This window comes from Thalassophryne amazonica, chromosome 6 (genome assembly GCF_902500255.1).
Source record: "Thalassophryne amazonica chromosome 6, fThaAma1.1, whole genome shotgun sequence".
NCBI classification, from domain to species: domain Eukaryota; kingdom Metazoa; phylum Chordata; class Actinopteri; order Batrachoidiformes; family Batrachoididae; genus Thalassophryne; species Thalassophryne amazonica.
Window position 1 is genome coordinate 65,542,563 of NC_047108.1, and position 27,360 is coordinate 65,569,922.

Sequence of the window (27,360 nt, forward strand, 5' to 3'; positions counted from 1 at the left end):
ACTAATCAAGACGGAGCAACACGCTCAGTTATGACCTCCACGACATGAGGCGAAATGAGGGTGGTGCATGACATTTGTAGATTTTTTGACAGCCAAAAACATGCTCCACGAAAATCACCAACACGCATTTTTAAGAAACCTATTCAGATGCGTTAAGTCACGTTAAGAATGTCAGGAATGTGCCAAGAATGATGCAAATATGACATCCGTAACACGTCTTGCCTATGTGTAAATGCAGCATAAAAGAGTCTGTATGAAACTTACTTTAAAAAATAAAAAAACATTGTTGCGATGTCGGCTTGGCCACAGATTTGGTGTTTTGTACAGTGATGTGATGACTTGTGTCTGTGCTGAATCACTGGAGCAATTGTTCCCTGACAGGCTGATAGGAGCATGCTGGCTGCACAGACATCTCTGCTGGAGCGCATCAGTGATAATGACCTGGAGCCCTGCAGTGGCAGCACTTCATCACAGGAGGGCAGCGCTGAGAACCTGCTTGCCAGGCCGAGTGTGGCCCGCCGCCGGTCCAACCTGCAGGAAGTAGAAAACCTCTACTTCACTGTAAGTATATTTTTGCGGTAATGTGTGACCATGCTTCTCCACCACCAGTTTTGATAATACCATTGATTGGATGTGGCTGCTGGTTTGACAGCTGGCTGGAGAGGCATCCACAGAGAGTGACTATGATTTTATTTGCAGAGGGTAAAGGAATATCTCATAGGAAGCTCAATGGTGTCTAAACTAGAAGCCAAACATGACCTGCTCAAAGAAGCTGTGGAAAAAGGTATCAACAATACCACACTGCCAAATGGTCCAAACTGTTGCTACAATGTGGAGTAATATATCCCAGTAAAATTAACTTCTTCAAAAAAATAAATAACTTAGAACTGTTACTGTGGTTCTCAGTTAATCTCCTTTTTAACTGTTTTTCCCCTTAGCTGAAGCAACAATTGGACATGAGCCCAGGTAGGGTTAGAAATATTAAGAACAATTTATTAATGTATTATATTTTGAATAAAGCTGGAAATGTTCCAGACTGGAATAATTGGACAGTCAAAATAATATCCAGCCTTGCTCACATACATACAGCCCCAATTCCAATGAAGTTGGGATGTTGTGTAAAATGTAAATAAAAACAGAACACAATGGTTTTCAAATCCTCTTCAACCTATATTCAATTGAATACACCACAAAGACAAGATATTTAATGTTCAAACTGATAAACTTTATTGTTTTTGTGCAAATATTTGCTCATTTTGAAATGGATACCTGCAACATGTTTCAAAAAAGCTGGGACAGTGGTATGTTTACCATGCAAAGCGAAAGCCATACAGTAGTGTTCAGAATAATAATAACTTTAATCCGCACAAACGTGACTCACGATTGACATATTCAGGGATGAAAGTGGTGAAAAACAAAAAAGCTAAAACCCAAAATTACCCCCCAACACCACCTGCACAAAAATGTTTGAATTCTAGAAGCTTTGAAATGCAATCGGGGACTATTCCAGACAATAAACTGCAGTGAGTGCAGCATCCATTTAGGTGAGAAAAAACAAAACAACTTTCCTTATTCAGATTCATTCCAGTAGTATTCTGCTCTTACTAGGATGCAGCAGTTTTCTAGTTTGTCAGATAGTTCTGGAGGAAATCACTGAAGAAATTAACACACTGAAAATATGGTTTGACCGAAACAAACTGTCATTAAACTTAAATAAGACAGGGATGAAATGGAGGTGTAAAAGTCACTCGGTGTTCACAGGAAACATTTATTTCTATATGTATTTATTTATTTATGTATGTTCATTGTTAGTTGTTTTTATATTTGTTGTGTTTCTATTCAGGTTCTTTTTGTCTCTTTCTCTAAAATTGTATATAATAAGCATTAGATTATTAATATATAAGCAAAAATAAATTTAAAAAATATTACAATTTGAAAACCAATGCACCCGAACGTGATGACAGCTGCAAATGCGTAATGCTAACTTTTAACATTGAAAATGCCATAGACATGCTAACACGTTAGCATCGCTCCCGTTTTTAAGTTAAAAAATACATCAACTGTTTCAGAAGACCATAACAGGTCGGTTTAACATAGAAAAGGTAAATAATACTCAGACGTATGCTCTTTAGGGTTTTAGCGGGGGAAAATTAAGCAAAAGAAAGAAAGTATAAACGAAGCAACAGGTCGAAGCATTGCTTCAATCTGCGAACCATGCTTCGATTGGTTCAAGGTTCAGAGCAAAGTTGATCACGGACCCGTTGCAGGGTCTGTAATCAATGTAGAAAAATGATCATTTTCCTGACAAACACCCCCCAAAACAACGGCCACTCTGAAGGACCGATAACAGAATCGTTAAGCACAAAGCTTATTGATGTCAGTGGATCGAATCATTTCTTAACGATACCCGAAAGGAACCGGTTCTCTATACCCATCCCTACTCCAGACTGTCTTTGATCATCCTGGAGCTGATCAGTGGGCGAGCCTTTGCTGTTCTGGTTATTCTTCTAACCATTTTGATGGTGGTTTTCTGTTTTCTTCCACGCGTCTGTGGTTTTTTTGTCCATTTTAAAGCATTGGAGATCATTGTGGATGAACAGCCTATAATTTTTTGCACCTGCGTATAAGTTTTCCCCTCTCCAATCAACTTTTTAATCAAACTACACTGTTCTTCTGAACAATGTCTTGAACGTCCCATTTTCCTCAGACTTTCAAAGAGAAAAGCGTGTTCAACAGGTGCTGGCTTCATCCTTAAATAGGGGACACCTGATTCACACCTGTTTGTTCCACAAAATTGACAAACTCACTGACTGAATGCCACACTACTATTATTGTGAACACCCCCTTTTCTACTTTTTTTTTTTTTTACTAATAGCCCAGTTTCATAGCCTTAAGAGTGTGCATATCATGACTGCTTGGTCTTGTTGGATTTGTGAGAATCTACTGAATCAACTGGTACCTTGTTTCCCATGTAACAATAAGAAACTTACTCAAAACCTCGATTAATCTTTTTAGTCACATAGCACTACTATTATTCTGAACACTACTGTAGGTTGAAGAGGATTTGCAAATCATTGTATTCTGGTTTTAGTTACATTTCACACAATGTCCCAACTTCATTGGAATTGGGGTTGTATAAAAATATGTTCTTTTATCTCAAAGTGAAAACAGATATCTACAATATGAATTGAATGAAATAATATTGTTAAACAAAATAATAGGTTTACCGACCTTGGCTTTGCAGACGATGCTGTGATCTTTGTGGAATCAATGGATGCCTTGATTACAGCACATAAGAAGCTGAGCGAGTAATCGCAGTGTCTGGGTTTGCAGTTGTCCAAGGTCAAGACCAGGCTTTCAGCGACTTCCTGAACTCAACAGGCAGAATTGTTGACCTTTCAGACAGATTTCCTTATCTCGGGAGTGGCATTAAAGTCTCTGATTCCTCAGCCTTCGAGATCAAGATACGGCAGGGAGGAGCATCTGGAGTCGATGCTGATTTGGTGGGCCACATCTTCAGGGTTCTGGTGCTTCCTGTCTTACTGGATGGTTGTGAGACTTTGATGCTAACCAGTCACTTAAGGTGACAACTTGATGTCTTTGGTACTGGGTCTCTTCAGATTTGATTTTGTGTCAAACACACAGTTACTTGGGGAGACTCAGATGAAGAGTATCACTTGCATGGCGAGGGAGCACCAGCTATTGACATTTTGGCTATGTGATGCTTTTCTGTGTGCATAATCCAGCACACAGGTGCCTCACTGTTGAGAACCCCTGCGGCTGGATAAGACCGAGGTGATCTTCATCTTTCACTTGACTATAACAAAGGGATGGCCACATTTGTGAGGAGGGGATGGACCAGCTGTCTGCCTGGGTTGTTATCCAAAACCCAAAGAGGTTCCATAGTGTGGTGGATGCACCGCCGCATGCTCCTAGACTGGAATTGAGAAATCAGTAGATTGCGTAATGACTCGCAGAACCAGGTCACTGGTTTTACAGCCACAGTGGGGAAAAAAACACAGTTCGCTGGATTGACACAAGAACATTTGCAATCACTGACTATCCCTCAGTTTAGTTATATCAGTCATTCAAAAATTAAAGCAGTGTGGCACAACTGTAAATATGCCTCCAAAAAAAAAAAAAGTGTGGCCATGCATGAAGAAGACCAGTGGTGGGCACAGCTAACCAAAGAGTTAGCTTCGATAACAGCTAATCAGCTAACTGAAAATTTAGCTTTTATGAAGCTAAACCATTAAACCACCCAAAAAATTATCGGAAGCTACAGTTGACCAGTAACTTTCAGTATTGTCTCCGGTACACTTGCAACTACAACCCCTGGCAGAAATTATGGAATCACCGGCCTCAGAGGATGTTCATTCAGTTGTTTAATTTTGTAGAAAAAAAGCAGATCACAGACATGACACAAAACTAGAGTCATTTCAAATGGCAACTTTCTGGCTTTAAGAAACACTATAAGAAATCAAGAAAAAAAAGATTGTGGCAGTCAGTAACGGTTACTTTTTAGACCAAGCAGAGGAAAAAAATATGGAATCACTCAATTCTGAGGAAAAAATTATGGAATCACCCTGTAAATTTTCATCCCCCAAATTAACACCTGCATCAAATCAGATCTGCTCATTGACATTGACCCTATGCCATGACATTGACCCTATGTGTCTTTTTGCAAGGAATGTTTTTGCAGTTTTTGCTCTATGGCAAGATGCATTATCATCTTGAAAAATGATTTCATCATCCCCAAACATCCTTTCAATTGTCCAAAATATCAACATAAACTTGTGCATTTATTGATGATGTAATGACAGCCATCTCCCCAGTGCCTTTACCTGACATGCAGCCCCATATCATCAATGACTGTGGAAATTTACATGTTCTCTTCAGGCAGTCATCTTTATAAATCTCATTGGAAAGGCACCAAACAAATGTTCCAGCATCATCACCTTGCCCAGTGCAGATTCGAGATTCATCACTGAATATGACTTTCATCCAGTCATCCACAGTCCACAATTGCTTTTCCTTAGCCCATTGTAACCTTGTTTTTTTTCTGTTTAGGTGTTGATGCCTTTCGTTTAGCTTTTCTGTATGTAAATCCCATTTCCTTTAGGCGGTTTCTTACAGTTCGGTCACAGACGTTGACTCCAGTTTCCTCCCATTCGTTCCTCATTTGTTTTGTTGTGCATTTTCGATTTTTGAGACATATTGCTTTAAGTTTTCTGTCTTGATGCTTTGATGTCTTCCTTGGTCTACCAGTATGTTTGCCTTTAACAACCTTCCCATGTTGTTTGTATTTGGTCCAGAGTTTAGACACAGCTGACTGTGAACAACCAACATCTTTTGCAACATTGCGTGATGATTTACTCTCTTTTAAGAGTTTGATAATCCTCTCCTTTGTTTCAATTGACATCTCTCGTGTTGGAGCCATGATTCATGTCAGTCCACTTGGTGCAACAGCTCTCCAAGGTGTGTTCACTCTTTTTTAGATGCAGACTAACGAGCAGATCTGATATGATGCAGGTGTTAGTTTTGGGGATGAAAATTTACAGGGTGATTCCATAATTTTTTCCTCAGAATTGAGTGATTCCATATTTTTTTCCTCTGCTTGGTCTAAAAAAAGTAACCGTTACTGACTGCCACAATCTGTTTTTCTTGATTTCTTATAGTGTTTCTTGTCCCGTTCACACACACACATGTGAAAAATTAAAAAAAAAAAAAAAAAAAAAAAAAACTGGCTGCCGCTGCAGTTCCTCGCTCTCCCCTCCAATTCTGTCATAATTGTTATAAACCAGTCACCATTTGTTTTATTATACATCTGTGTAGTTAATAAAATTATCTTCACAGATGATTCGTTCGCGAGCGCATGTAAAAAAGAAAAAAAAAGAGACTGGCTGCTGCTCGCTCTCCCCTCAAACTCTGTCATAATTGTGAAATAAAGGACAAAAGGGACATAAGTCCTGCTCACAGGCTAGCTGCCAGAGACAGGACATGTCTAACAGTCTTTTTCAAGACTTTTTTACTTTTTTACCTTTTTACTTTTTTTAACTTTTTTACTGTGCTCCAACGCCTAAGGAAGACCTCTAACGGTCGAAACATCGCGACGGAGCACTTTTATCAGCTAACTTTCATTAGCGTTGGCAAGCTAACTAGCTTGCTAACGCTTTCGTTTTTATTTTTTTATTTTTTTTATTTTTATTTTATTTTAGCACCGTTGTCGTGCGTTCGCTGTTGTCGTGCGTTGCCTGTGCTGCTTCATGGCCTGTTTGGTGCCTTGATTGGGGCACTCCTTCTGCTGAATCACCTCTGGATTATTTGCACATTATTCACTTTGTGTGTTTTTGGGAATCCGCTAGCTTAGCGCAGCTACTAGCTCTTAGCCGGTTTAGCATGGCGGCTTCTCCTGTCTCTCCCGTACTTTTCTGCTCTGGGTGTGAAATGTTTAGTTATTCCTCGGCCTCCTTTAGCAGTAACGGTACTTGTAATAAGTGCAGCTTATTCGTAGCTTTGGAGGCCAGGCTGGGCGAATTGGAGACTCGGCTCCGCACCGTGGAAAATTCTACAGCTAGCCAGGCCCCTGTAGTCGGTGCGGACCAAGGTAGCTTAGCCGCCGTTAGTCCCCCCCTGGCAGATCCCGTGCAGTCGGGAAAGCAGGCTGACTGGGTGACTGTGAGGAGGAAGCGTAGCCCTAAACAGAAGCCCCATGTACACCGTCAACCCGTTCACATCTCTAACCGTTTTTCCCCACTCGACGATACACTCGCCGAGGATCAAACTCTGGTTATTGGCGACTCTGTTTTGAGAAATGTGAAGTTAGCGACACCAGCAACCATTGTAAATTGTCTTCCGGGGGCCAGAGCAGGCGACATCGAAGGACATTTGAAATTGCTGGCTAAGGCTAAGCGTAAATTTGGTAAGATTGTAATTCACGTCGGCAGTAATGACACTCGGTTACGCCAATCGGAGGTCACTAAAATTAACATTAAATCGGTGTGTAACTTTGCAAAAACAATGTCGGACTCTGTTGTTTTCTCTGGGCCCCTCCCCAATCAGACCGGGAGTGACATGTTTAGCCGCATGTTCTCCTTGAATTGCTGGCTGTCTGAGTGGTGTCCAAAAAATGAGGTGGGCTTCATTGATAATTGGCAAAGCTTCTGGGGAAAACCTGGTCTTGTTAGGAGAGACGGCATCCATCCCACTTTAGAGGGAGCAGCTCTCATTTCTAGAAATCTGGCCAATTTTTTTGGATCCTCCAAACTGTGACTGTCTAGCGTTGGGACCAGGAGGCAGAGCTGTGGTCTTATACACCTCTCTGCAGCTTCTCTCCCCCTGCCATCCCCTCATTACCCCATCCCCGTAGAGACGGTGCCTGCTCCCAGACCACCAATAACCAGCAAAAATCTATTTAAGCATAAAAATTCAAAAAGAAAAAATAATATAGCACCTTCAATTGCACCACAGACTAAAACAGTTAAATGTGGTCTATTAAACATTAGGTCTCTCTCTTCTAAGTCCCTGTTGGTAAATGATATAATAATTGATCAATGTATTGATTTATTCTGCCTAACAGAAACCTGGTTACAGCAGGATGAATATGTTAGTTTAAATGAGTCAACACCCCCGAGTCACACTAACTGTCAGAATGCTTGTAGCACGGGCCGGGGCGGAGGATTAGCAGCAATCTTCCATTCCAGCTTATTAATTAATCAAAAACCTAGACAGAGCTTTAATTCATTTGAAAGCTTGTCTCTTAGTCTTGTCCATCCAAATTGGAAGTCCCAAAAACCAGTTTTATTTGTTATTATCTATCGTCCACCTGGTCGTTACTGTGAGTTTCTCTGTGAATTTTCAGACCTTTTGTCTGACTTAGTGCTTAGCTCAGATAAGATAATTATAGTGGGCGATTTTAACATCCACACAGATGCTGAGAATGACAGCCTCAACACTGCATTTAATCTATTATTAGACTCTATCGGCTTTGCTCAAAAAGTAAATGAGTCCACCCACCACTTTAATCATATTTTAGATCTTGTTCTGACTTATGGTATGGAAATAGAAGACTTAACAGTATTCCCTGAAAACTCCCTTGTGTCTGATCATTTTTTAATAACATTTACATTTACCCTGATGGACTACCCTGCAGTGGGGAATAAGTTTCATTACACTAGAAGTCTTTCAGAAAGCGCTGTAACTAGGTTTAAGGATATGATTCCTTCTTTATGTTCTCTAATGTCATATACCAACACAGAGCAGAGTAGCTACCTAAACTCTGTAAGGGAGTTAGAGTATCTCGTCAATAGTTTTACATCCTCATTGAAGACAACTTTGGATGCTGTAGCTCCTCTGAAAAAGAGAGCTTTAAATCAGAAGTGTCTGACTCCGTGGTATAACTCACAAACTTGTAGCTTAAAGCAGATAACCCGTAAGTTGGAGAGGAAATGGCGTCTCACTAATTTAGAAGATCTTCACTTAGCCTGGAAAAAGAGTTTGTTGCTCTATAAAAAAGCCCTCCGTAAAGCTAGGACATCTTTCTACTCATCACTAATTGAAGAAAATAAGAACAACCCCAGGTTTCTTTTCAGCACTGTAGCTAACAAAATTTTGACTATTAGAGAAAAAATTACTCATAACCATCCCAAAGATGTATCGTTATCTTTGGCTGCTTTCAGTGATGCCGGTATTTGGTTAGACTCTTTCTCTCCGATTGTTCTGTCTGAGTTATTTTCATTAGTTACTTCATCCAAACCATCAACATGTTTATTAGACCCCATTCCTGCCAGGCTGCTCAAGGAAGTCCTACCATTATTTAATGCTTCAATCTTAAATATGATCAATCTATCTTTGTTAGTTGGTTATGTACCACAGGCCTTTAAGGTGGCAGTAATTAAACCATTACTTAAAAAGCCATCACTTGACCCAGCTATCTTAGCTAATTATAGGCCAATCTCCAACCTTCCTTTTCTCTCAAAGATTCTTGAGAGGGTAGTTGTAAAACAGCTAACTGATCACCTGCAGAGGAATGGTCTATTTGAAGAGTTTCAGTCAGGTTTTAGAATTCATCATAGTACAGAAACAGCATTAGTGAAGGTTACAAATGATCTTCTTATGGCTTCGGACAGTGGACTTATCTCTGTGCTTGTTCTGTTGGACCTCAGTGCTGCTTTTGATACTGTTGACCATAAAATTTTATTACAGAGATTAGAGCATGTCATAGGTATTAAAGGCACTGCGCTGCGGTGGTTTGAATCATATTTGTCTAATAGATTACAGTTTGTTCATGTAAATGGGGAATCTTCTTCACAGACTAAAGTTAATTATGGAGTTCCACAAGGTTCTGTGCTAGGACCAATTTTATTCACTTTATACATGCTTCCCTTAGGCAGTATTATTAGACGGTATTGCTTAAATTTTCATTGTTACGCAGATGATACCCAGCTTTATCTATCCATGAAGCCAGAGGATACACACCAATTAGCTAAACTGCAGGATTGTCTTACAGACATAAAGACATGGATGACCTCTAATTTCCTGCTTTTAAACTCAGATAAAACTGAAGTTATTGTACTTGGCCCCACAAATCTTAGAAGCATGGTGTCTAACCAGATCGTTACTCTGGATGGCATTTCCCTGATCTCTAGTAATACTGTGAGAAATCTTGGAGTCATTTTTGATCAGGATATGTCATTCAAAGCACATATTAAACAAATATGTAGGACTGCCTTTTTGCATTTACACAATATCTCTAAAATCAGAAAGGTCTTGTCTCAGAGTGATGCTGAAAAACTAATTCATGCATTTATTTCCTCTAGGCTGGACTATTGTAATTCATTATTATCAGGTTGTCCTAAAAGTTCCTTAAAAAGCCTTCAGTTGGTTCAGAATGCTGCAGCTAGAGTACTGACGGGGACTAGCAGGAGAGAGCATATCTCACCCGTGTTGGCCTCTCTTCATTGGCTTCCTGTTAATTCTAGAATAGAATTTAAAATTCTTCTTCTTACTTATAAGGTTTTGAATAATCAGGTCCCATCTTATCTTAGGGACCTCGTAGTACCATATTACCCCATTAGAGCGCTTCGCTCTCAGACTGCGGGCTTACTTGTAGTTCCTAGGGTTTGTAAGAGTAGAATGGGAGGCAGAGCCTTCAGCTTTCAGGCTCCTCTCCTGTGGAACCAGCTCCCAATTCAGATCAGGGAGACAGATACCCTCTCTACTTTTAAGATTAGGCTTAAAACTTTCCTTTTCGCTAAGGCTTATAGTTAGGGCTGGATCGGGTGATCCTGGACCATCCCTTGGTTATGTTGCTTTAGACGTAGACTGTGGGGGGGTTCCCATGATGCACTGTTTCTTTCTCTTTTTGCTCCGTATGCATCACTCTGCATTTAATCATTAGTGATCGATCTCTGCCCCCCTTCTCGGCATGTCTTTTTCCTGGTTCTTTCCCTCAGCCCCAACCAGTCTCAGCAGAAGACTGCCCCTCCCTGAGCCTGGTTCTGCTGGAGGTTTCTTCCTGTTAAAAGGGAGTTTTTCCTTCCCACTGTGGCCAAGTGCTTGCTCATAGGGGGTCGTTTTGACCGTTGGGGTTTTTCATATTTATTGTATAGCCTTGCCTTACAATATGGAGCGCCTTGGGGCAACTGTTTGTTGTGATTTGGCGCTATATAAGAAAAAAGTTGATTGATTGATTGATTGATCAAGTATAAACTCCAGACATTTCCACCTCACTGCATATCCAGTCCCTGATTGGTCATCGCGGCGCGACAAGACGAAAAAGTTCAGATTTTTCAACTTGGGGACGAAGGCGACGCGATGCAACGCGATATCGTGCCACAAACGCACCAATCGCTCAAAATCGCTTTATTCGCGTCCATTGCGTCGTATTGCGTAGCTTGGACTTTTGTGGTGCCACAACTTGTCCTTCCATAGGGATAACATGGCAACCTCTCGCCACCGTTGCTCGCGTAGCGTCCAGTGTGAACACGGCAGTAGGGCGAATACTACCATGAACACTACTGGCCAGGAGATTGCAGTAGAGACCATGAAAACTTGCTAAAACAAATATTCCAAATAAATAATCTGTGTCTGCTATGTTTAAGATGCGTGGAATTTAATAAAAGCAAACAGAATTTCAGACATCTTATATATATTACTCTGGAGCAAAGAGAACAGACAGTGTTTGACATAAGCAGGATGTTAAAGAGCAAACAGGAAGTGATTGCAGCTCACAATGATTCCAGTTGAAAATAATGGAGAAATAACATGTGCTTCTTCTGGCCTTTTTACATAAAACAAACACAATAACAACGTCTATAAACCCATAGAATAATTTCACTAGATTTTTAGGCACAGTATACAAAGGGTTTAATGCTGTTGTCCGTGTGGAGTCTGATCAGAGCGTCTCAAATGCATTTCTCCTATCGTGAATGTACTAAGATTACCCATATTGCACTGGGCACAACTTGTCCACACTAAAACCTTCAAAATTAGTGCATTACTTTAAAACTAAAACATATATCTGATATTTTCACTTTATAAAACTTGAGACGCGATGGTAATTTAAATAACTTGCCCGAAATTAGTTTGGTTAAAATTTTAACCATAAGTTAAAACTGTATGCCTCTGGATGACTTGGGTGATATTGCCAGCGAGTCAGTATGGGGTCAAAAGAAATCTTTTTTTTCTTTTGCTTTCTTTTCTGTAACCAGTTCACCTCTGTTTGCAGAGGATAGAACTGTACATCTACTATAAAACATTTAACAGGTAGGTACTCAAATCTTTGATATCAAGCTAAGCTTTGTTCACCACGCCTGCAAAAATATGTTAGCGGTCTAAAAATGATCAGACCAAAATTTATTGGAAGACAATTAGTCCGCTGATGGTTTTCAGAATTATCTGAAAAACTAATCCGATAATGAAAACATTAGCGTAGATAATTAGCAGTTAGCGGAACTGTGCCCAACACCAGTGATGACTCAGAAGCTGCTATGGCTGTGTTTGGAGAGATACGTATGTGTTCCATTACAATTTTATGGAAACATATTCCACAGTCTTTTTTTTCTTTTCAAAACCCAGTGGAGAGTCATGTTCTATCGATGGGACTGCTTTTCAAGTTAATGTCCAGTCATTTGGCAACTATTCTTATATCCCTTGATTGTGCTTTTCAGTCTGATTGTAAAAGATTTTGTGTCGTAGTACATGTAATTTATTCTATTTTTATTTAATTTAGTTGATTTATTTACTTTACCCACTGTCTACATTTATATCCCATTTGCAGTGTATATAGTATTTCTGTATTTTTATTGTCTTGGTTTGACATACCTGAGTATTCACCCTGCCTCCTATTTGCACATCTGCTCTGTTGTTTGCACAATTCTTATTACTGCTGCTGCTGTGACATTGCACATTTGGTGAACTGATAAAGGAATAGCTTCTTATTTTGCCTTGTGTGCCATATTTTTCTTGAGTAGAAGCTGCACCTTTTTTTCTGTATTATCAACTCTTTAATTTTGGATTTTGTGCATCACTGTAGTGTACTTCTTGTTGCAGCCATTTATTCTTTTATTGGTCATCATGGTCATCTTCAGCTGCTTATCCGGGATCGGGTTGCAGGGGCAACAGCTCCAGCAGGGGACCCCTGGCTTCCCTTTCCCGGGTGGCCGGGCCACATTCACCACCTCTGACTGAGGGATACTGAGGCGTTCCCAGGCCAGTGTGGAGATACAATCTCTCCACTTAATCCTGGGTCTTCCCCGGGGTCTCCTCCCAGATGGATGTGCCTGGAGCACCTCCCTAGGGAGGCGCTCAGTGGGCATCCTTACCAAATGCCCAAACCACCTCAGCTGGCTCCTTTCAACACGATGGAGCAGTGGCTCTACTCCGAGCTCCCCACAGATGACCGAGCTGCTCACCTTATCTCTAAGGGAGACAGCAGCCTCCCTCCTGATTGGAGTTTATTTTGATGAGCATATTGATTCCTGGGAAAGCCCTATTGAAATTGATATTATTTTCATCATATCATTTTCTGCCACTTGTCTGGGTCACGGTGGCAGTAGGCCAAGCAGCTCATCTCACACTTCCCTCTCCTCATCCAAGCTCTCAAATACTTCCTGGTGTGCTGTTGTACAGGCAGTGGAAAGGGGCAAGTGCCCACAGGGACCGACACTCTGTTGTTGTTGTTTTTGTTTCACTGGAGAATAAGTCGCAGTTTTTTTTTTTCTTTTCTAGTGCAGGTCCACCAGAAAAATATGGAAATAGAAATTTGCTTTCACTTTGAGATCAAAGTGCATTTTTTTAAACGACTTTCACCCCCCCATTTTTAATATATATAGATTTGAAGTGTGTGTGTGTGTGCGCACAGTGTATCTCCATTACTTGGTATCTCACTCTGCAGACACAGTGCAAAGACTGTTCGGGTCAGGAGGAATCCCTCGTGTCTAAATTTAACTCACAACCACAAACTATTCGGTGGAGACCTGCTGTCCTTCATAAAGGTAATTTTGACTACCAGCTCATCATTTCCCCCCTTCAGCACTCTACTCTTTGCATATCTAGGGTTTTAAAAAAATCTCATTGCATCAGCATGTGACTTGTACATAACATTTGTTGATTTCAGGCGTCAGGACAACAGATCCCAGTAGTTGTGGAGAGCTGCATTCGCTTCATCAACCTTAATGGCAAGTAAAATAAAGGTTTGAAGGAAAAGAAGCATGCTTGTGTAGTTTTGCTTTGAAACGTTTACAGGATGTCATGCTTTTTTCTTTTAATCATCTTACTTTAGTTTTTGGCTCCAATGTTCCTTCTTTTTTTTTTTTTTAAGCCAAACAGTGCATGCCCAGTCGTGCTGTGTGTGTTTATGGGGCCTTGTTTGAACATGCATCAGTGGTTTTCTCTTTAATCACAAAGAATTAATCTCACAATCAGGTCTTCATCATGAAGGCATATTTCGGATTCCAGGCTCCCAGATGGAGGTTAATAACCTGAGGGATGCGTTTCAGCGAGGTAAGTGTGTGAGCTGGTGTAATGTGTGTGTGCTCTCTGACGGTAGTTGCCCCACTGTGGAGCATTAATAATGTGGGGCAGTGTGCTGTGGGCTTTCGTGCAGGAGAGGACCCCCTAACAGAGCAGAGGTATGACCTGGACTCTGTGGCGGGAGTGCTGAAACTCTACTTTAGGGAACTGGAGAATCCCCTCTTCCCTATCAACAGCACCGGCCAGCTCTTGGAGTGTGCACGTGAGTGTGTGTGTGTTGAATAGTCAAGAGAGCATGGTGGAGCGCCCAGAGCAGGAGTTAATTCTTTTTTTCCCCATCACCATTCAGAAATGAAGAATGAGACAGAGAGAGCAGCTCAACTCAAAATGACCATCTCATCCTACCCTGAGCCCGTCATCGTTCTCATGAGATATCTCTTTGCATTCCTTCATCAGTAAGTATTACAGCTTGTGATCATGAGCATTTATTTGTGTACCTTTTTTGCAATATTACTTTCATTAAAAACACAATCTTGCACAGAAGGTAAAATGGCATGAACAAAGACTATATCTTCAGGTGAAGTTAAAATGATGCTAATAAATGACACACCCTCTGAGTGCTGTATGGGGAGTCGAGATCATACGAGTCTTATCTTGAATCCCTCAGTTGAAATTATGGATGCGTTTTATTTGTACCCAGAGGTCAGACCTTCCTAGTTATGCCCAGTTACACATTATGTTTTATATTTTAGCACTATATACTCCAAATTCTAATCCAATTATGCAGTCACCTTGGTTCAGTGATTACCTGCGTGACCTCAAGCATAAAGCAAGAGGTCTAGAACAGAAATGGCGTCATTCAAAATTAGACGTATTTCACCTTGCATGGCATGATGCTATCTTAGACTATAAGCATGCACTATTGGCTACAAAGCAGACCTACTACTCTAATTTGATCAACAAAAACAAGCATAATTCAAAGTTCTTGTTCAACACGGTGGCAACACTTATTCATGGACAACCACCTGTAGTTCGCTCTCCTTTTACAGCACAAGATTTCCTGGATTACTTTGAGAAGAAATAGATAACATTAGGTTGAACATATCCCAGCATGCCTTAACCCAGCCACTACACCCTGCTATTGAGGTGGGCGCCACTACTGAGGTATTACCTAGATTTACAGAATTTGATGGTATCTCTCTAGACATGCTGACGAAACTCGTAACGTCAACAAAAAGCACAACCTGTTTATTTGATCCTATACCAACAAAACTGTTTAAGGACCTGTGGCCCACTCTTGGGCCGACTATGCTGGAAATTATTAATCTTTCTTTAACTTCTGGATCTGTTCCTAAACGTTTCAAATATGCAGTGATTAAACCATTACTTAAGAAACCTAATCTTGACCCTAGTGTATAGAAAAACTATCGGCCAATATCAAATCTATCATTTTGCTCTAAAATTCTGGAAAAAGTGGTGTCACGGCAGCTTGTAGACTATCTTACTGAGAATAATCTCTTTGAGCCACTGCAGTCTGCTTTTAGAAAATATTCCACAGAAACGGCTCTCACTAAAGTGATGAATGATCTTCTGCTTACAATGGATTCGGACACCACTACGGTTCTGTTGCTGTTATATCTCAGTGCTGCATTTGATACAGTGGATCATCATATTCTACTTGATAGGCTGGAAAATCATTTTGGGATTACTGGGAGTGCCCTTGCTTGGCTGACGTCATACTTGACCAGTCGTTCTCACTGTGTTTTGTACAGTAACACTACCTCTAACCTTAGTGACATGAATTTGGGGTTCTTCAGGGGTCTGTCTTAGGCCCCCTGCTTTTCTCCCTTTATATAGCACCCCTTGGGCACATATTGCGGCATTTTGGGATTACCTTTCACTGCTATGCAGATGATACTCAGTTATGTATGCCGATAACTGCTGGTAATCTTGTTCACATAAAATCCTTAGAAGATTGCCTTGCATCAGTGAGAAGTTAGATGTCTAGAAACTTCCTACTTTTAAACTCTGAAAAGACTGAAATGATGGTTCTTGGTCCAGTGAGACATCGGCATCAATTTGACCAGTTAACACTCAGCCTTTTCACCGTTTCACATTTGATGTATAACTCCGCGCCCTGACCGCATTGTTGCGCAGGTGTCACTAATGGTGCTATCAGCTGAGAGCGACAGAAAGTAGTGCAGTGACGACAATGCCGAAATGCCTGGATTTAACTAGATTGATTGATGGATTTACCGTGGATTTAACTCAATGTAGCTGATGAGATGGAGAAATCTGTGGGTCTGCTCACAGAATTTCCAGTTTGGCATGAAGACACCATTGCAATGGTAAACTTTGACGAACCGACCACACCCTTTCATAACGATTCGCCTCCCAAATTACTTACAGAAAAATAAACCGTTGCAAAGGATGGAATTGGATTAGAATGGGAATAACCCTATTGTGTCCTGTTGTATCTGTTTTACCATAAAACTCAATTTGCGACTGTAAAATTCAGCATGAACATCCGCAAATCATCAGACACAACAGGTTTATTCCCTAAATCTTGAGCGGGATTCTCTGAGGTCTGAATGCAAATGTGGCTAGAATCCAGCTATGTCTGGAATCCTGACATCAAAGTTCCTCACTACGTTCATGTGCTGACAGCATACTCTCCACAGTGCGACTGCAATGGCAAGGACAGCAAACAACCTTCTTTCTCTGCTATACCTTCTCCCCAAGAGAATCTGCTGATGCTGTCTGACACCCAAATTAAAAAAAAACACACACAGTCGCATTGTCTTTTTCTTCAGTTTGGCCATGGGTAAATGAACAACTGCCGCTGCATGTTTCTGCATTAGGAATTGTCCTGTCTGCCCTTGTGCTGAATTCACATTGCATGTGAGAGCTTTGGACAATCAGAAGCCCAGTTTGAAGCATCAGACAACCACAGGATATGAACATGAGTATTGTAAAAGTAACAAGCAAGCACATGACAAAACTGCAAACAAGCATGCAACCACTGGGAAATGATGTCCGTTCAAAGCTTAATTCTGTCGAATAGAACAGTGTCATTGACCATGTCAGATGCAGCACTAAGGTCTAATAACAGCAGCACAGACACAGAATCTGAATCAGTGATGGTTTAGTTGTGCTGCCAGATGAAATCTCTTAACATGAACCCCTGTCTTTTCTCTCCTCCCTGCCACCAGTGTGTCCCAGTATAGTGATGAAAACATGATGCAGCCTTACAACCTGGCTGTCTGTTTTGGCCCCAACCTGGTAAGGGGGCATCACGACGATGTTGTCACACTGCAGCCACAGATCAATGCTCTGGTGAAGAACATTATCCTCCAGCACGAGAGTGTCTTTCCTGGTCAGGACGAAGTACACGGTCCAGTGTATGAGAAGTGCATGACACTGGAACAAGATGATTGGTATGACAAAATGCTTCCATACAAGTGGTTGTGGACAATGTGTATATGTAAATGTTTGATTACGTTATTGTTTTCCTCACAGTGAGCCAATCACTGAAGAAGGAGAGGCAGACTGCTCTCACAATAAGATGGTAAGCTGGCCACTTTTTTAAGGGTGACACGTACATGCTCTGTAGAATGATTACCTAAGGACCTCTGATTAACTTCTATCTGACCAGAAGGACATGTGTTCGGACTACTTGCTTACTTATTCTAGTATGCACTACAGTAATGGTTGGGTAGTTTTTACTAAAAATGCCAAGCACCTACATACTAAGTATTCGGATGCAATGTGTTCATGATAAAGTGTAAAGGAGTGATCACATTACCATCTATCCTATGGTGGTGGAAGGAAACATGGCTCTTAGCAATTTCAGTTACAAAATTGTGGTGTTCATAGAACTTTCTAGGTGTTTCTTCAAACTTTCAAAGGTTAATTGTCTAAATAAGAAGGAACATAATCACACGGAACATTTAATAAGGCATGCTGTAATGCTGTGGCTCATAGGCTACATCTGGCCCACGGGCCACCAGTTTCAGATCTCTATTGTAGAACAAAATGTCACTCTGATGTGCTCCAGAATTTGAAACGGAATCATCAACTGACCACAGCACCAGTTCTTCTGCAGCTCAGAAAATGGCAGAGCGCCCCAGAGCCAACAGCAGCAGTTCTGCTGATCAAAGAAGACTATCAGGCCCAGCAGGGGGCAGTATTGTTTCAGATGGAAAATAATTCTCCAAATTCCTGTTGGGCCACAGTGCAAGCCGAGGCGGGTCCACTCTCCGGGCTCTGTGCACAGGAAGTAAGTATTTATGGGTGCTGCAATGAGTCACTACTGTTTGTGTGCAACATTTATTAACCATGTTGTATCCATTTCCCTCTTACAGTCGCACACACTCTGCCTCTGATGAAATCATTATTCAAGTTGACAAGGTTTGACTTTTTTCTGTGATTTCAATATTCTAATGCATATGTGCAGTGCATCCAGAAAGTATTCCACATGTTATGTTACAGACTTATTTCAAAATGGAGTAAATTCATTTTCCCCTCAAAATTCTACTCACAACACCCATAATGATGTAAAAAGTATTTTTGAAATTTTTGCAAATTTCTTTAAAACAAAAAACTAAGAACTCATGTGAACATAAGTATTCACACCCTTTGCTCAATACTTTGTTGATGCACCTTTGACAGCAATTACAGCCACAAGTCTTCTTGAATATGATGCCACAAGCTTGGAGGCATTATCTTTGGGAAGCTTTGCACATTCCGTCTTTGCAGCACCTCTCAAGCTCCATCAGGTTGGATGGAGAGCATCGGTGCACAGCCATTTTTTCAGATCTCTCCAGAGATGTTCAATAAGATTCGGGTCGGGGCTCTGGCTGAGCCGCTCGAGGACATTCACAGAGTTGTCCTGAAGCCACTCCATTGATATCTTGGCTGTGTGCTTAGGGCCATTGTCCTGCTGAATGATGATTCATCGCCCCAATCTGAGGTCAAGAGCGCTCTGGAGCAGGATTCATCCAGGATGTCTCTGTACATTGCTGCATTCATCTTTCCTTCAATCCTGACTAGTCTCCCAGTTCCTTCTGCTGAAAAACATCCCCACAGCATGATGCTGCCACCACCATGCTTTACTGTAGGGATGGTGCCTGGTATCCTCCAAACATGAGTCCTTCAGGTGCCTTATGGCAAACGCCAGGTGGGCTGCCATGTGCTTTTACTAGGAGTGGTTCTGTCTGGCCACTCTACCAAACAGGCCTGATTGGTGGATTGCTGCAGAGAGGTTGACCTTCTGGAAGGTTCTCCTCTCTCCACAGAGGAATGCTGGAGCTCTGAGAAAGTGACCATCGGGCCTCTTGGTCACCTCCTTCACCAAAGTCGCTGACACCTCCCTGAGCATGGTTGATGGTAGGCCAATGTGCTCATTGGGAATCTTTAAAGCAGCAGAAATGTTTTTCCTCTTCCCCAATTTTGTACCTTGAGACAATCGTGTCTCAGAGGTTTACAGACAATTCCATTGACTTCATGCTTGGTTTGTGCTCTGACATGCACTGACAACTGTGGGACCTTATATGTACACAGGTGTGTGCCTTTCCAAATCATGTCCAATCAACTGAATTTACCCCAGGTGGACTCCAATTAAGCTAAAGAAATATCTCAAGGATGATCAGTAGAAACAGGATGCACCTGAGCTCAATTTTGAGCTTCATGTCAAATCTGTGAATACTTATGTACATGTGGTTTCTGGGATTTTGTTGTTATTGTTGTGGGGAAAATCTCAAAACTTTTTTCACATTGTCATTATGGGGTATTATGTGTAAAATTCTGAGGAAAAAAATGAATTTCACATCCATTTTAGACAAGGCTGCAACATAAAAATGTGGCAAAAGTGAAGTGCTGTGAATACTTTCTGGGTGCAACCGTACAATAAATTGTGGCTTTGGGACAAGTCCACAGTGTCATAAATGACAAAAAATGTTTTCTCATCTGTTGGATCTTGTAGGCTGTCCTGTCCGCCAGATGGACCGCGTCTGCAAGGAGCTGCATCTCTCGGCAAGCACTGCAGGATACCTCTTCCTCCACCTGCCAGTCCTTCCACCCATGATCCCAAAGAAAGGGAGGGAGGTGGACGTAAAGGAAAAGGAGCAGATCCTTCGACTAAGGGAACTGACAATCAGTTTAACATCAGAAGATATAAACTGTGCCCTCAGATTATCACCAACTGAATCTCTTCCAACAAGCAGCTTTGCAGTTCCTGTTGGTGGTGGTGCATCTGTCCGGCTGTGATCTGTATTAAACTGGAGGGGTTTCATTATGTTTGTGCAGATCGGCAAATTACTTGAAAGGTACATGTGTGTTTTGCATTGAATGTGACTATTTGAGATACAATGGCAGCCAGAAACTATTACAGAGCTTCTCTTTTTCACATTTTATGTACAGCCTAATTCCAAATTGATGAAATTCACTTTTTCCCCCACAAAATTCTACACAGAGTTCCCCATAATGACAATGTGAAAAAAGTATTTTTGAAATGTTTGTAAATTATTACAAAAATAAAAACTAAATATTCACAGCCTTTGCCTTGAAGCTTAAATTGAGCTCAGGTGCATCCTGTTTCCAGTGATCATCCTTGAGATGTTTCTACAGCTTAATTGGAGTCCACCTGGGGTAAATTCAGTTTATCGGACATGATTTTGAAAGGAACGCACCTGTCTACATATAAGGTCCCACAGTTGACAGTGCATGTCAAAGCACAAACCAAGCATGGAGTCAAAGGAATTGTCTGTAGACCTCCGAGACAGTATAGCAAGGTGAAGCCCAGATTGAAAAGATGTTCCTGCTAGCTTGGCTAGGGAATTCCCCTTTGGTTGACCTGGTAGAGTTTTGGTCTTCAGTTCGAGCAGTCTGGTGTTCGAATCCCACCGCTGTCCCAGCCACAAAGATAGGTCCTCTTTGTGGAGGGACGGCCAAGCTAGCAAGAACATTTTTTTCAATCTGGACTTCACCTTGCTACCACAGGATTGTTCTCAAGGCACAAATCTGGGAAGGTACAGAAACATTTCTGCTGCTTGAAGGTCCCAATGAGCACAGTGACCCTCAATCATCCGTAAATGGAAGTACTGCGGATCCACCAGGACTCTAACTAGAGCTGTCTGTCTAAACTGACTGATCACCAATCAGGCCTGTATGGGCAGATGGAAGCCACTCCTTAATAAAAGGCACATGGCAGCCCACCTGGAGTTTGCCAAAAGGCATCTGAAGGACTCTCAGACCATGAGAAACAAAATTCTCTGGTCTGAGGAGACAAAGACTGAACTCTTTGGTGTGAATGCCAGGTGTCATGTTTGGAGGAAACCAGGCACCATCCCTGCAGTGAAGCATGATGGTGGCAGTATCATGCTGTGCGGATGTTTTTCAGCGGCAGGAACTGGGAGATGAGTCAGGATTGAGGGAAAGATGAATGCAGCAATGTACAGAGACATCCTGGATGAAAACCTGCTCCAGAGTGCTCTTGACCTCAGACTGCGGCGACGGTTCATCTTTCAGCTGGACAATGACCTAACCACACATCTGAAAATGACTGTGCACCAATGTTCCCCATCCAACCTGATGGAGTTTGAGAGGTACTGCAAAGAAGAATGGATAAAACTCCCCAAAGATAGGTGTGCCAAGCTCATGGCATCGTATTCAAGAAGACATAAGGCTGTAGTTGCTGCCAAATGTGCATCAACAAAGTATTGAACAAAGGGTTTGAATAATACTTACGTACATGTGATTTCTTAGATTTTTTTTATTTTTAATAAATTTGAAAATAAAAAAAACTTTCCATGTTGTCATTATGGGGTGTTGTGAGTAGAATTTTTGAAGGGGAAAAAAAATTAATTTACTCCATTTTGGAATACAGCTGTAATATAACAAAATGTAGAAAAAGGGAAGTGCTGTGAATACTTTCTGGAAGCACTGCAACGATCTCAAACTACAGATAGATTTCCAGATATTTTTTTTCTTCATTCAGTTATATTCACACTCACATTCATTCTTAAAGAGCTAACTTTGCAAGATGAAACTGTGAATACGATAGTCATAATGAATTTATATGCAGTATGCCATTTGTCTGTACATCTTGGCAAAATAAATAGTTTGTTTATTGCGTGCATGTGGATCTTTACCCTCAAGGAATGGAGGGGACAGAGCACAGCCCCTGCGTGTTTGTCTCTTTACAAGTTTAACTAAAAACCTGCTGTTTCACTGGAAAATATTACAGAATTTTGGGTGTCCCTGTGGATCACTTCGATCTGCATCCCAGATTTTTCACGACTTTATAATGGGGAGGGCTGCCAGTATCTAATTATGTCCATCAATATTTGGACAGTCAGTATTTGTAATTTTGCATCTGTGCTAACAATCAAGATGTGCTTGTCGTGTAGACTATCTACATTAATACAAGGGTTTTAACAGAAATATTGCATTAACCATTGAGGAATTAAGGCTGTTTGAATACACAGTCACTCATTTTCAGAGGCCGCAAGTAATTTGACATTAATATAAACCATTTTTAAACCTTTTTCTTCAGACAAGTCAGTGGATGGAAACATGAACATTTCCAAGTCACTGAAGATGTCGGACCTAATTTACATCAATCAAACAAATGAAACATTGTTACGTACTGTATGGTAAATCTGGAATAGGCAGTTTTGAATAACTGATTATGTAAGACCCCATCACACATAGCACAACTGAGGCCGAGGTGCAGTCTGAGAATGTCGGACAGCAGTCTCAGAGCAGTCTACATGGGCTGGCCCGTTTGCATGGCTGCCTTGAATGTTTTGCACATGTCGAAAATACTTGTGGCGCAGTCGAGGTGGGACAGGTATCACATGGCAGTCAATGTGCAGCTTATAGATTGCAGTGAGTGCAATCTCACTGCAATCTATATATTCGTACGGCGTCATAACATTCGGAATAATCTGATCGTGGTTTGGGGTACCCCGAAATGGATCGGGCATGTCAGATCCTGCCAGCATGTCCTCCTTGTGCCACGCACGTACACCTCTACTGGATCCAGTTAAGGGAGCGCAGAGGAAATGTCAATATGCAACATGTATGTAGCATGCATCCATCATGTGAAGTGGATGTGAACATTGTGCAATCAAACCGAAAGCACCGTCTGTCACTGCAAGTCAATGCCTCATTGTGCACGTCAGAGGCTCGGCGCAGCGCCCACAACGCAGCTAGATGGGATGTCACCCCTGTAATACACAGATTATGACAGGTTCACCATCCAACTCTGTCAGAGGAATGACTGTGGAACTGTTTTGCCAGCCCATGACACCATGAATAAATATGTAAACTCACCTCCTGTACAGCCCCAGGTGCATGTCACAGCACAGGGCAGACAACAGCCAGGGCTGCAGCCTGTGGTGAAGTCCCTCTCACCCCAGCTGCACCGTGGCTGACATCGGCTCACAAATGCCTTGTCCACAATGGCATAAATATACCCATGTCAGGCACCGACTTGTCAATGTTTGGACTATACAGTGTAGCACACAGCAATTCCTGTACTCTGTGTGCTCATCACATCGCGGTCGCCATGGTGTTGTGTGAGCACAGTCCTGACAGTCCGTCATGTGTGGGACACATGTCCATCCTGCCGGCACAACATCAGTGCACATGAGTGAGAGTGAGTGATAGCACTTGAGCGCATCCGTTCTGCAGTCTGAACACTTTATTTAAGATCTTGGTGCAGTCTGTGGGTCTACGAAGTGTTTTCCACAACGTTTGGGCTGCAGATGTGCATGACTCAGTCCGGACTGGATACACCCACATTCTATGTGGACAGTCGTACACGGGCTGGTCCGACTGTCTGTCCCTCTGACTGCATCTCGATTATTGCCATTTTTGCCATTTCGGCCTCCATCGGCCTGGTTCGTTGCACATTCGAGCTATGCGTGACGGGGGATCTAAGAAGGAGACAAGTGAGGGAAGCCACCAAGACACCCAAACAACCCTGAATGCATTATTGGCTTCTATGCTGTTGTGACTGGACAAACAGTGTCCAGGCACTTTTGTCTACCTGTTACAACTTTGTGATCCAGTAGAGAGTCTTATAAGAAACACCCAGCCTCAGCTCGAGACTCCCACGTGCCTTCTGGCAAACTGTAATCCACCATGAAATTATGATGCAACAGGAAAAATCTGCACCAGTCACAGTTTATCTAATCACAGCCACCAAGCCCAGCAGTTTGGGAGTTTTGCTGGCTTCCTTCACTTGTCTCCTCCTTGCACAGTTGCTCATTTTGCCTTCTTCCAGATCTTTTTACCACACCGTACCTTATTAAGTCACTTGGAAATGTTCATGTGTTCATCCCTTGTCTCAAGAAAAAAAAGCTATCAGTGTTGGTTTTATTTGAAAAATAACCCTTATACTAATTTTCTGCAATTACTGACCGCATCTCAGTGCCGATCTGTGCTGCATCTGCTGTGGCAACCCAGGATACACGTTCAATCAAACAGCAGCTGAAAGACAACAGCTTGCCTTTTTAAAAAAGGTGAACTATTTACAAAAAATGGCCATATTTTCTAAATTACTAATGCGGTTTAAAAAAAACAACAAAAAAAAACAAATTCTTCACATACATCTTGTTTCATTTAAACTATTGCGCTGCTGTAGAGGCACTATTAACAAAATTGTGAACATCCAAAAATATTCATGGACCTGGTTCTATATGAATGGAGATTGGAGTTAAAATCTAATTGTTTTGTTAAAAAAAAAAAAAAAAAAAAACTTGAGAGCTGGAAAGTGTCAGATGTTTGATACTGGGATCATGTTTTAATAATTTAGTATTACACTTCCCAACTATGTCAAGAAACCTAAGACTGTTTACAACTAATTTTATCACAATGCAACAAATTCCGTATTCAAGGGATTAGACTATGCACCAAGCAACAGGGGCTTTAGTGGCCACCAGGACCTTGTGATTTGTAATAAAGCCGCATAAATTCCATACAAACAAAAGATACTTTACATGCGTCTGCCTGAACAAGCCCGGACATGTCCCACTGTGTCAACATTCCTATTTGACATATAAGATATACATATAAAATTATGTTAAAATATTCTGTGGTTTCATGTTACATGTCCAAGAACTCTCAGTGGTGTGCCTGGGCATGCTGTGAGCAGAAGTAAAGACTGAAATTGTTCTTGTTTTTTTCTTATCTGTGATGTGTCATCTGCTTGTTTTGTGAGACATGCTCGCTAAACTGTTTGGCACTGTGCACCCATGTGGTGTATGAGACAGAAGCTACAGCCAAGTGTGGCAAATTGGTGGTTCACTTTTCAAAGGTGGGGATGGACCTGTGTGTGTCCATCATTATGTGCTGGATTGTACACAGAGAAACGGTCCACGTGGCCAAAATGTCGTATCTGTGTTGTGGACACTTCGAACAGAGTCCTTGATCACCAAACAAGGGTTTTAGCTCTGCTCAATTGTTCAAAAAGATTCAGAAAAACATCAATGACCCAAAGCAACAGTTCTTTGTTTGCTGGCAAAGGAAGCAATTTTACAGAGTCCTCAACAGCACCAGAAAACCTTCAATTTTACACTGGTTTGTGCTCGTCTTACATACTGTTCTTATAAGCCCACAGCCTCCAACAGTAGACTTGTTATGAAAGAGCCCAGTTGGTCTGAAGTCAAGGGGGTTACGAAGCGAGCCAGAACATCTTCAGCCCCAGGCCCCAGTGGTGCACATGGTGTACAAGCGCTGCCCGCAACTCCTTCGGCACCTTTTGGAAGATTATGAAGTGATCTGGCGCAGGGGAAAGTAGCAGGTCAATGGAGATGCTCAGGGTGTGTGGATCACTAAGTAAGAGGACTCCAAGAACATCAGCCAGTTAGAATCATCTCACTGCTAAGTGAAGATCTTTTCAGCATCCTGTCACGACAACTAAGAGTTCCTTCTGCAGAACAGTTACATTGACACCTCTGTTCAAAAGGGTGGGATCCTTGGAGTGCCCAGCTGTTTAGAACATACTGGTGTGGTGACATGACTCATCAGGGAGGCTCGCAAAGGGAAAGGAGATCTCACTGTATTCTGGATGGACATTGCCAGTGCATATGGCTCCATACCTCACAAACTTTTGAGCTCACCCTCCATGAACATCATGTTCCCATCCTGGATTATTACAACAATTTCAGGCTAAGAGTAACAGCAAAATGTGGAAAGAGTGAAGTGCTGTCAATACTTTCCGGATTGGACTGTATATAGGCAGAAGGATGCGATGGATGGAGCCACCAGGCAGAATGAGAAGAGGGGGAGCAAAGGGGAGCTTTATGGATTGGAAGACATACAGGGTAGTTGGTGTAACAGAGGAAGATATAAAGGCTAGGGTGACATGGAAATGAATGATCTGCTGTGGAGGCCACTAACAGGAGCAGCCAAAGAAGAACAAAATTGTACAGATGTGAAACACATAGCAAGACAGCACAACATGAGAGGTAATGAAAAATACATACAACTGAAAAGAACACAATGTTGATCGCCAGTGTACCAAAAAATTACTATCATTAATAGTCATTTATTTTTTCTTCAGTGTACTTATTGTATGATGAATACAATAAACAGTAAAAATATTTCCATAATATTTTAAAAATTGGATGGGTTTTTTTTTTGTTTTTTTGAAAGACAGTTATGGAGTGATGAATTTCAATCAAAAAGGGAAAAAGCATCATGAACCTAAAAAAACTTCTGTTTATGAATAAAAAAAAAATCCAAATAAGATTAAAAAAGTTATAGTATAAAGATTTGTTACTACATTACTATAATAAAAATTACATATTTTAAAGTGAAACAATGACATATCAGTGTTCTTGAAATGTAAGACCTTCAAAAAATGGCTAAATTTTCATCATATGTCTAAACGAACAAGAAGTATCATTATGTGTATAGCTGCTACTTAAACAATTCACAGGATAAAAGTAGGTCCCTTCGGCTGTTTTCAGTCGGGGTCGCCGCAGCTGACCTTAGATGGATCTGCATATTGATTTGGCACAACATTTACACCGGATGCTATTCCTGATGCAACTCCACAATTACATGGAGAAATGTGGCAGGGGTGGGGTTTGAACAGGGATCCGTCTGCACTGAAATTAAGAATGCTGACTCTGTAGTAAAAAAAAAAAAAAAGATTGAAATTGACATTTTTTTTTACTTAATTAATTTTGCAAAATTTATTTGGTAAAAATCTTGTTTTATTCCAATTTACTGTTTCCAATATAACTTCGAATAAAATGTTCCTCTTGGGCAGACTTCATTTTTGGTTTGAAAAGTTTGATTTGTCTTTAAAAATTATTCACTTTGCTGATGACGTGTCAAGCGGCTATTTTCCCAGTATGCTTTGCGGCCAAC

General features: G+C 41.3%; 1 protein-coding gene across 1 annotated transcript in view; it reads left to right on the forward strand.

The window, feature by feature from the left end:
- Positions 1-27,360, forward strand: part of arhgap4a (Rho GTPase activating protein 4a) — a 66,551-nt gene that overhangs the window by 20,808 nt on the left and 18,383 nt on the right. Inside the window, exons 12-20 of the mRNA XM_034172355.1 lie at positions 382-561; positions 700-784; positions 939-966; positions 13,397-13,496; positions 13,619-13,679; positions 13,927-14,004; positions 14,108-14,236; positions 14,324-14,429; positions 17,187-17,411. Coding sequence (XP_034028246.1) covers positions 382-561; positions 700-784; positions 939-966; positions 13,397-13,496; positions 13,619-13,679; positions 13,927-14,004; positions 14,108-14,236; positions 14,324-14,429; positions 17,187-17,411 — 992 coding nt within the window. The remainder of the gene's footprint in view (positions 1-381; positions 562-699; positions 785-938; positions 967-13,396; positions 13,497-13,618; positions 13,680-13,926; positions 14,005-14,107; positions 14,237-14,323; positions 14,430-17,186; positions 17,412-27,360) is intronic.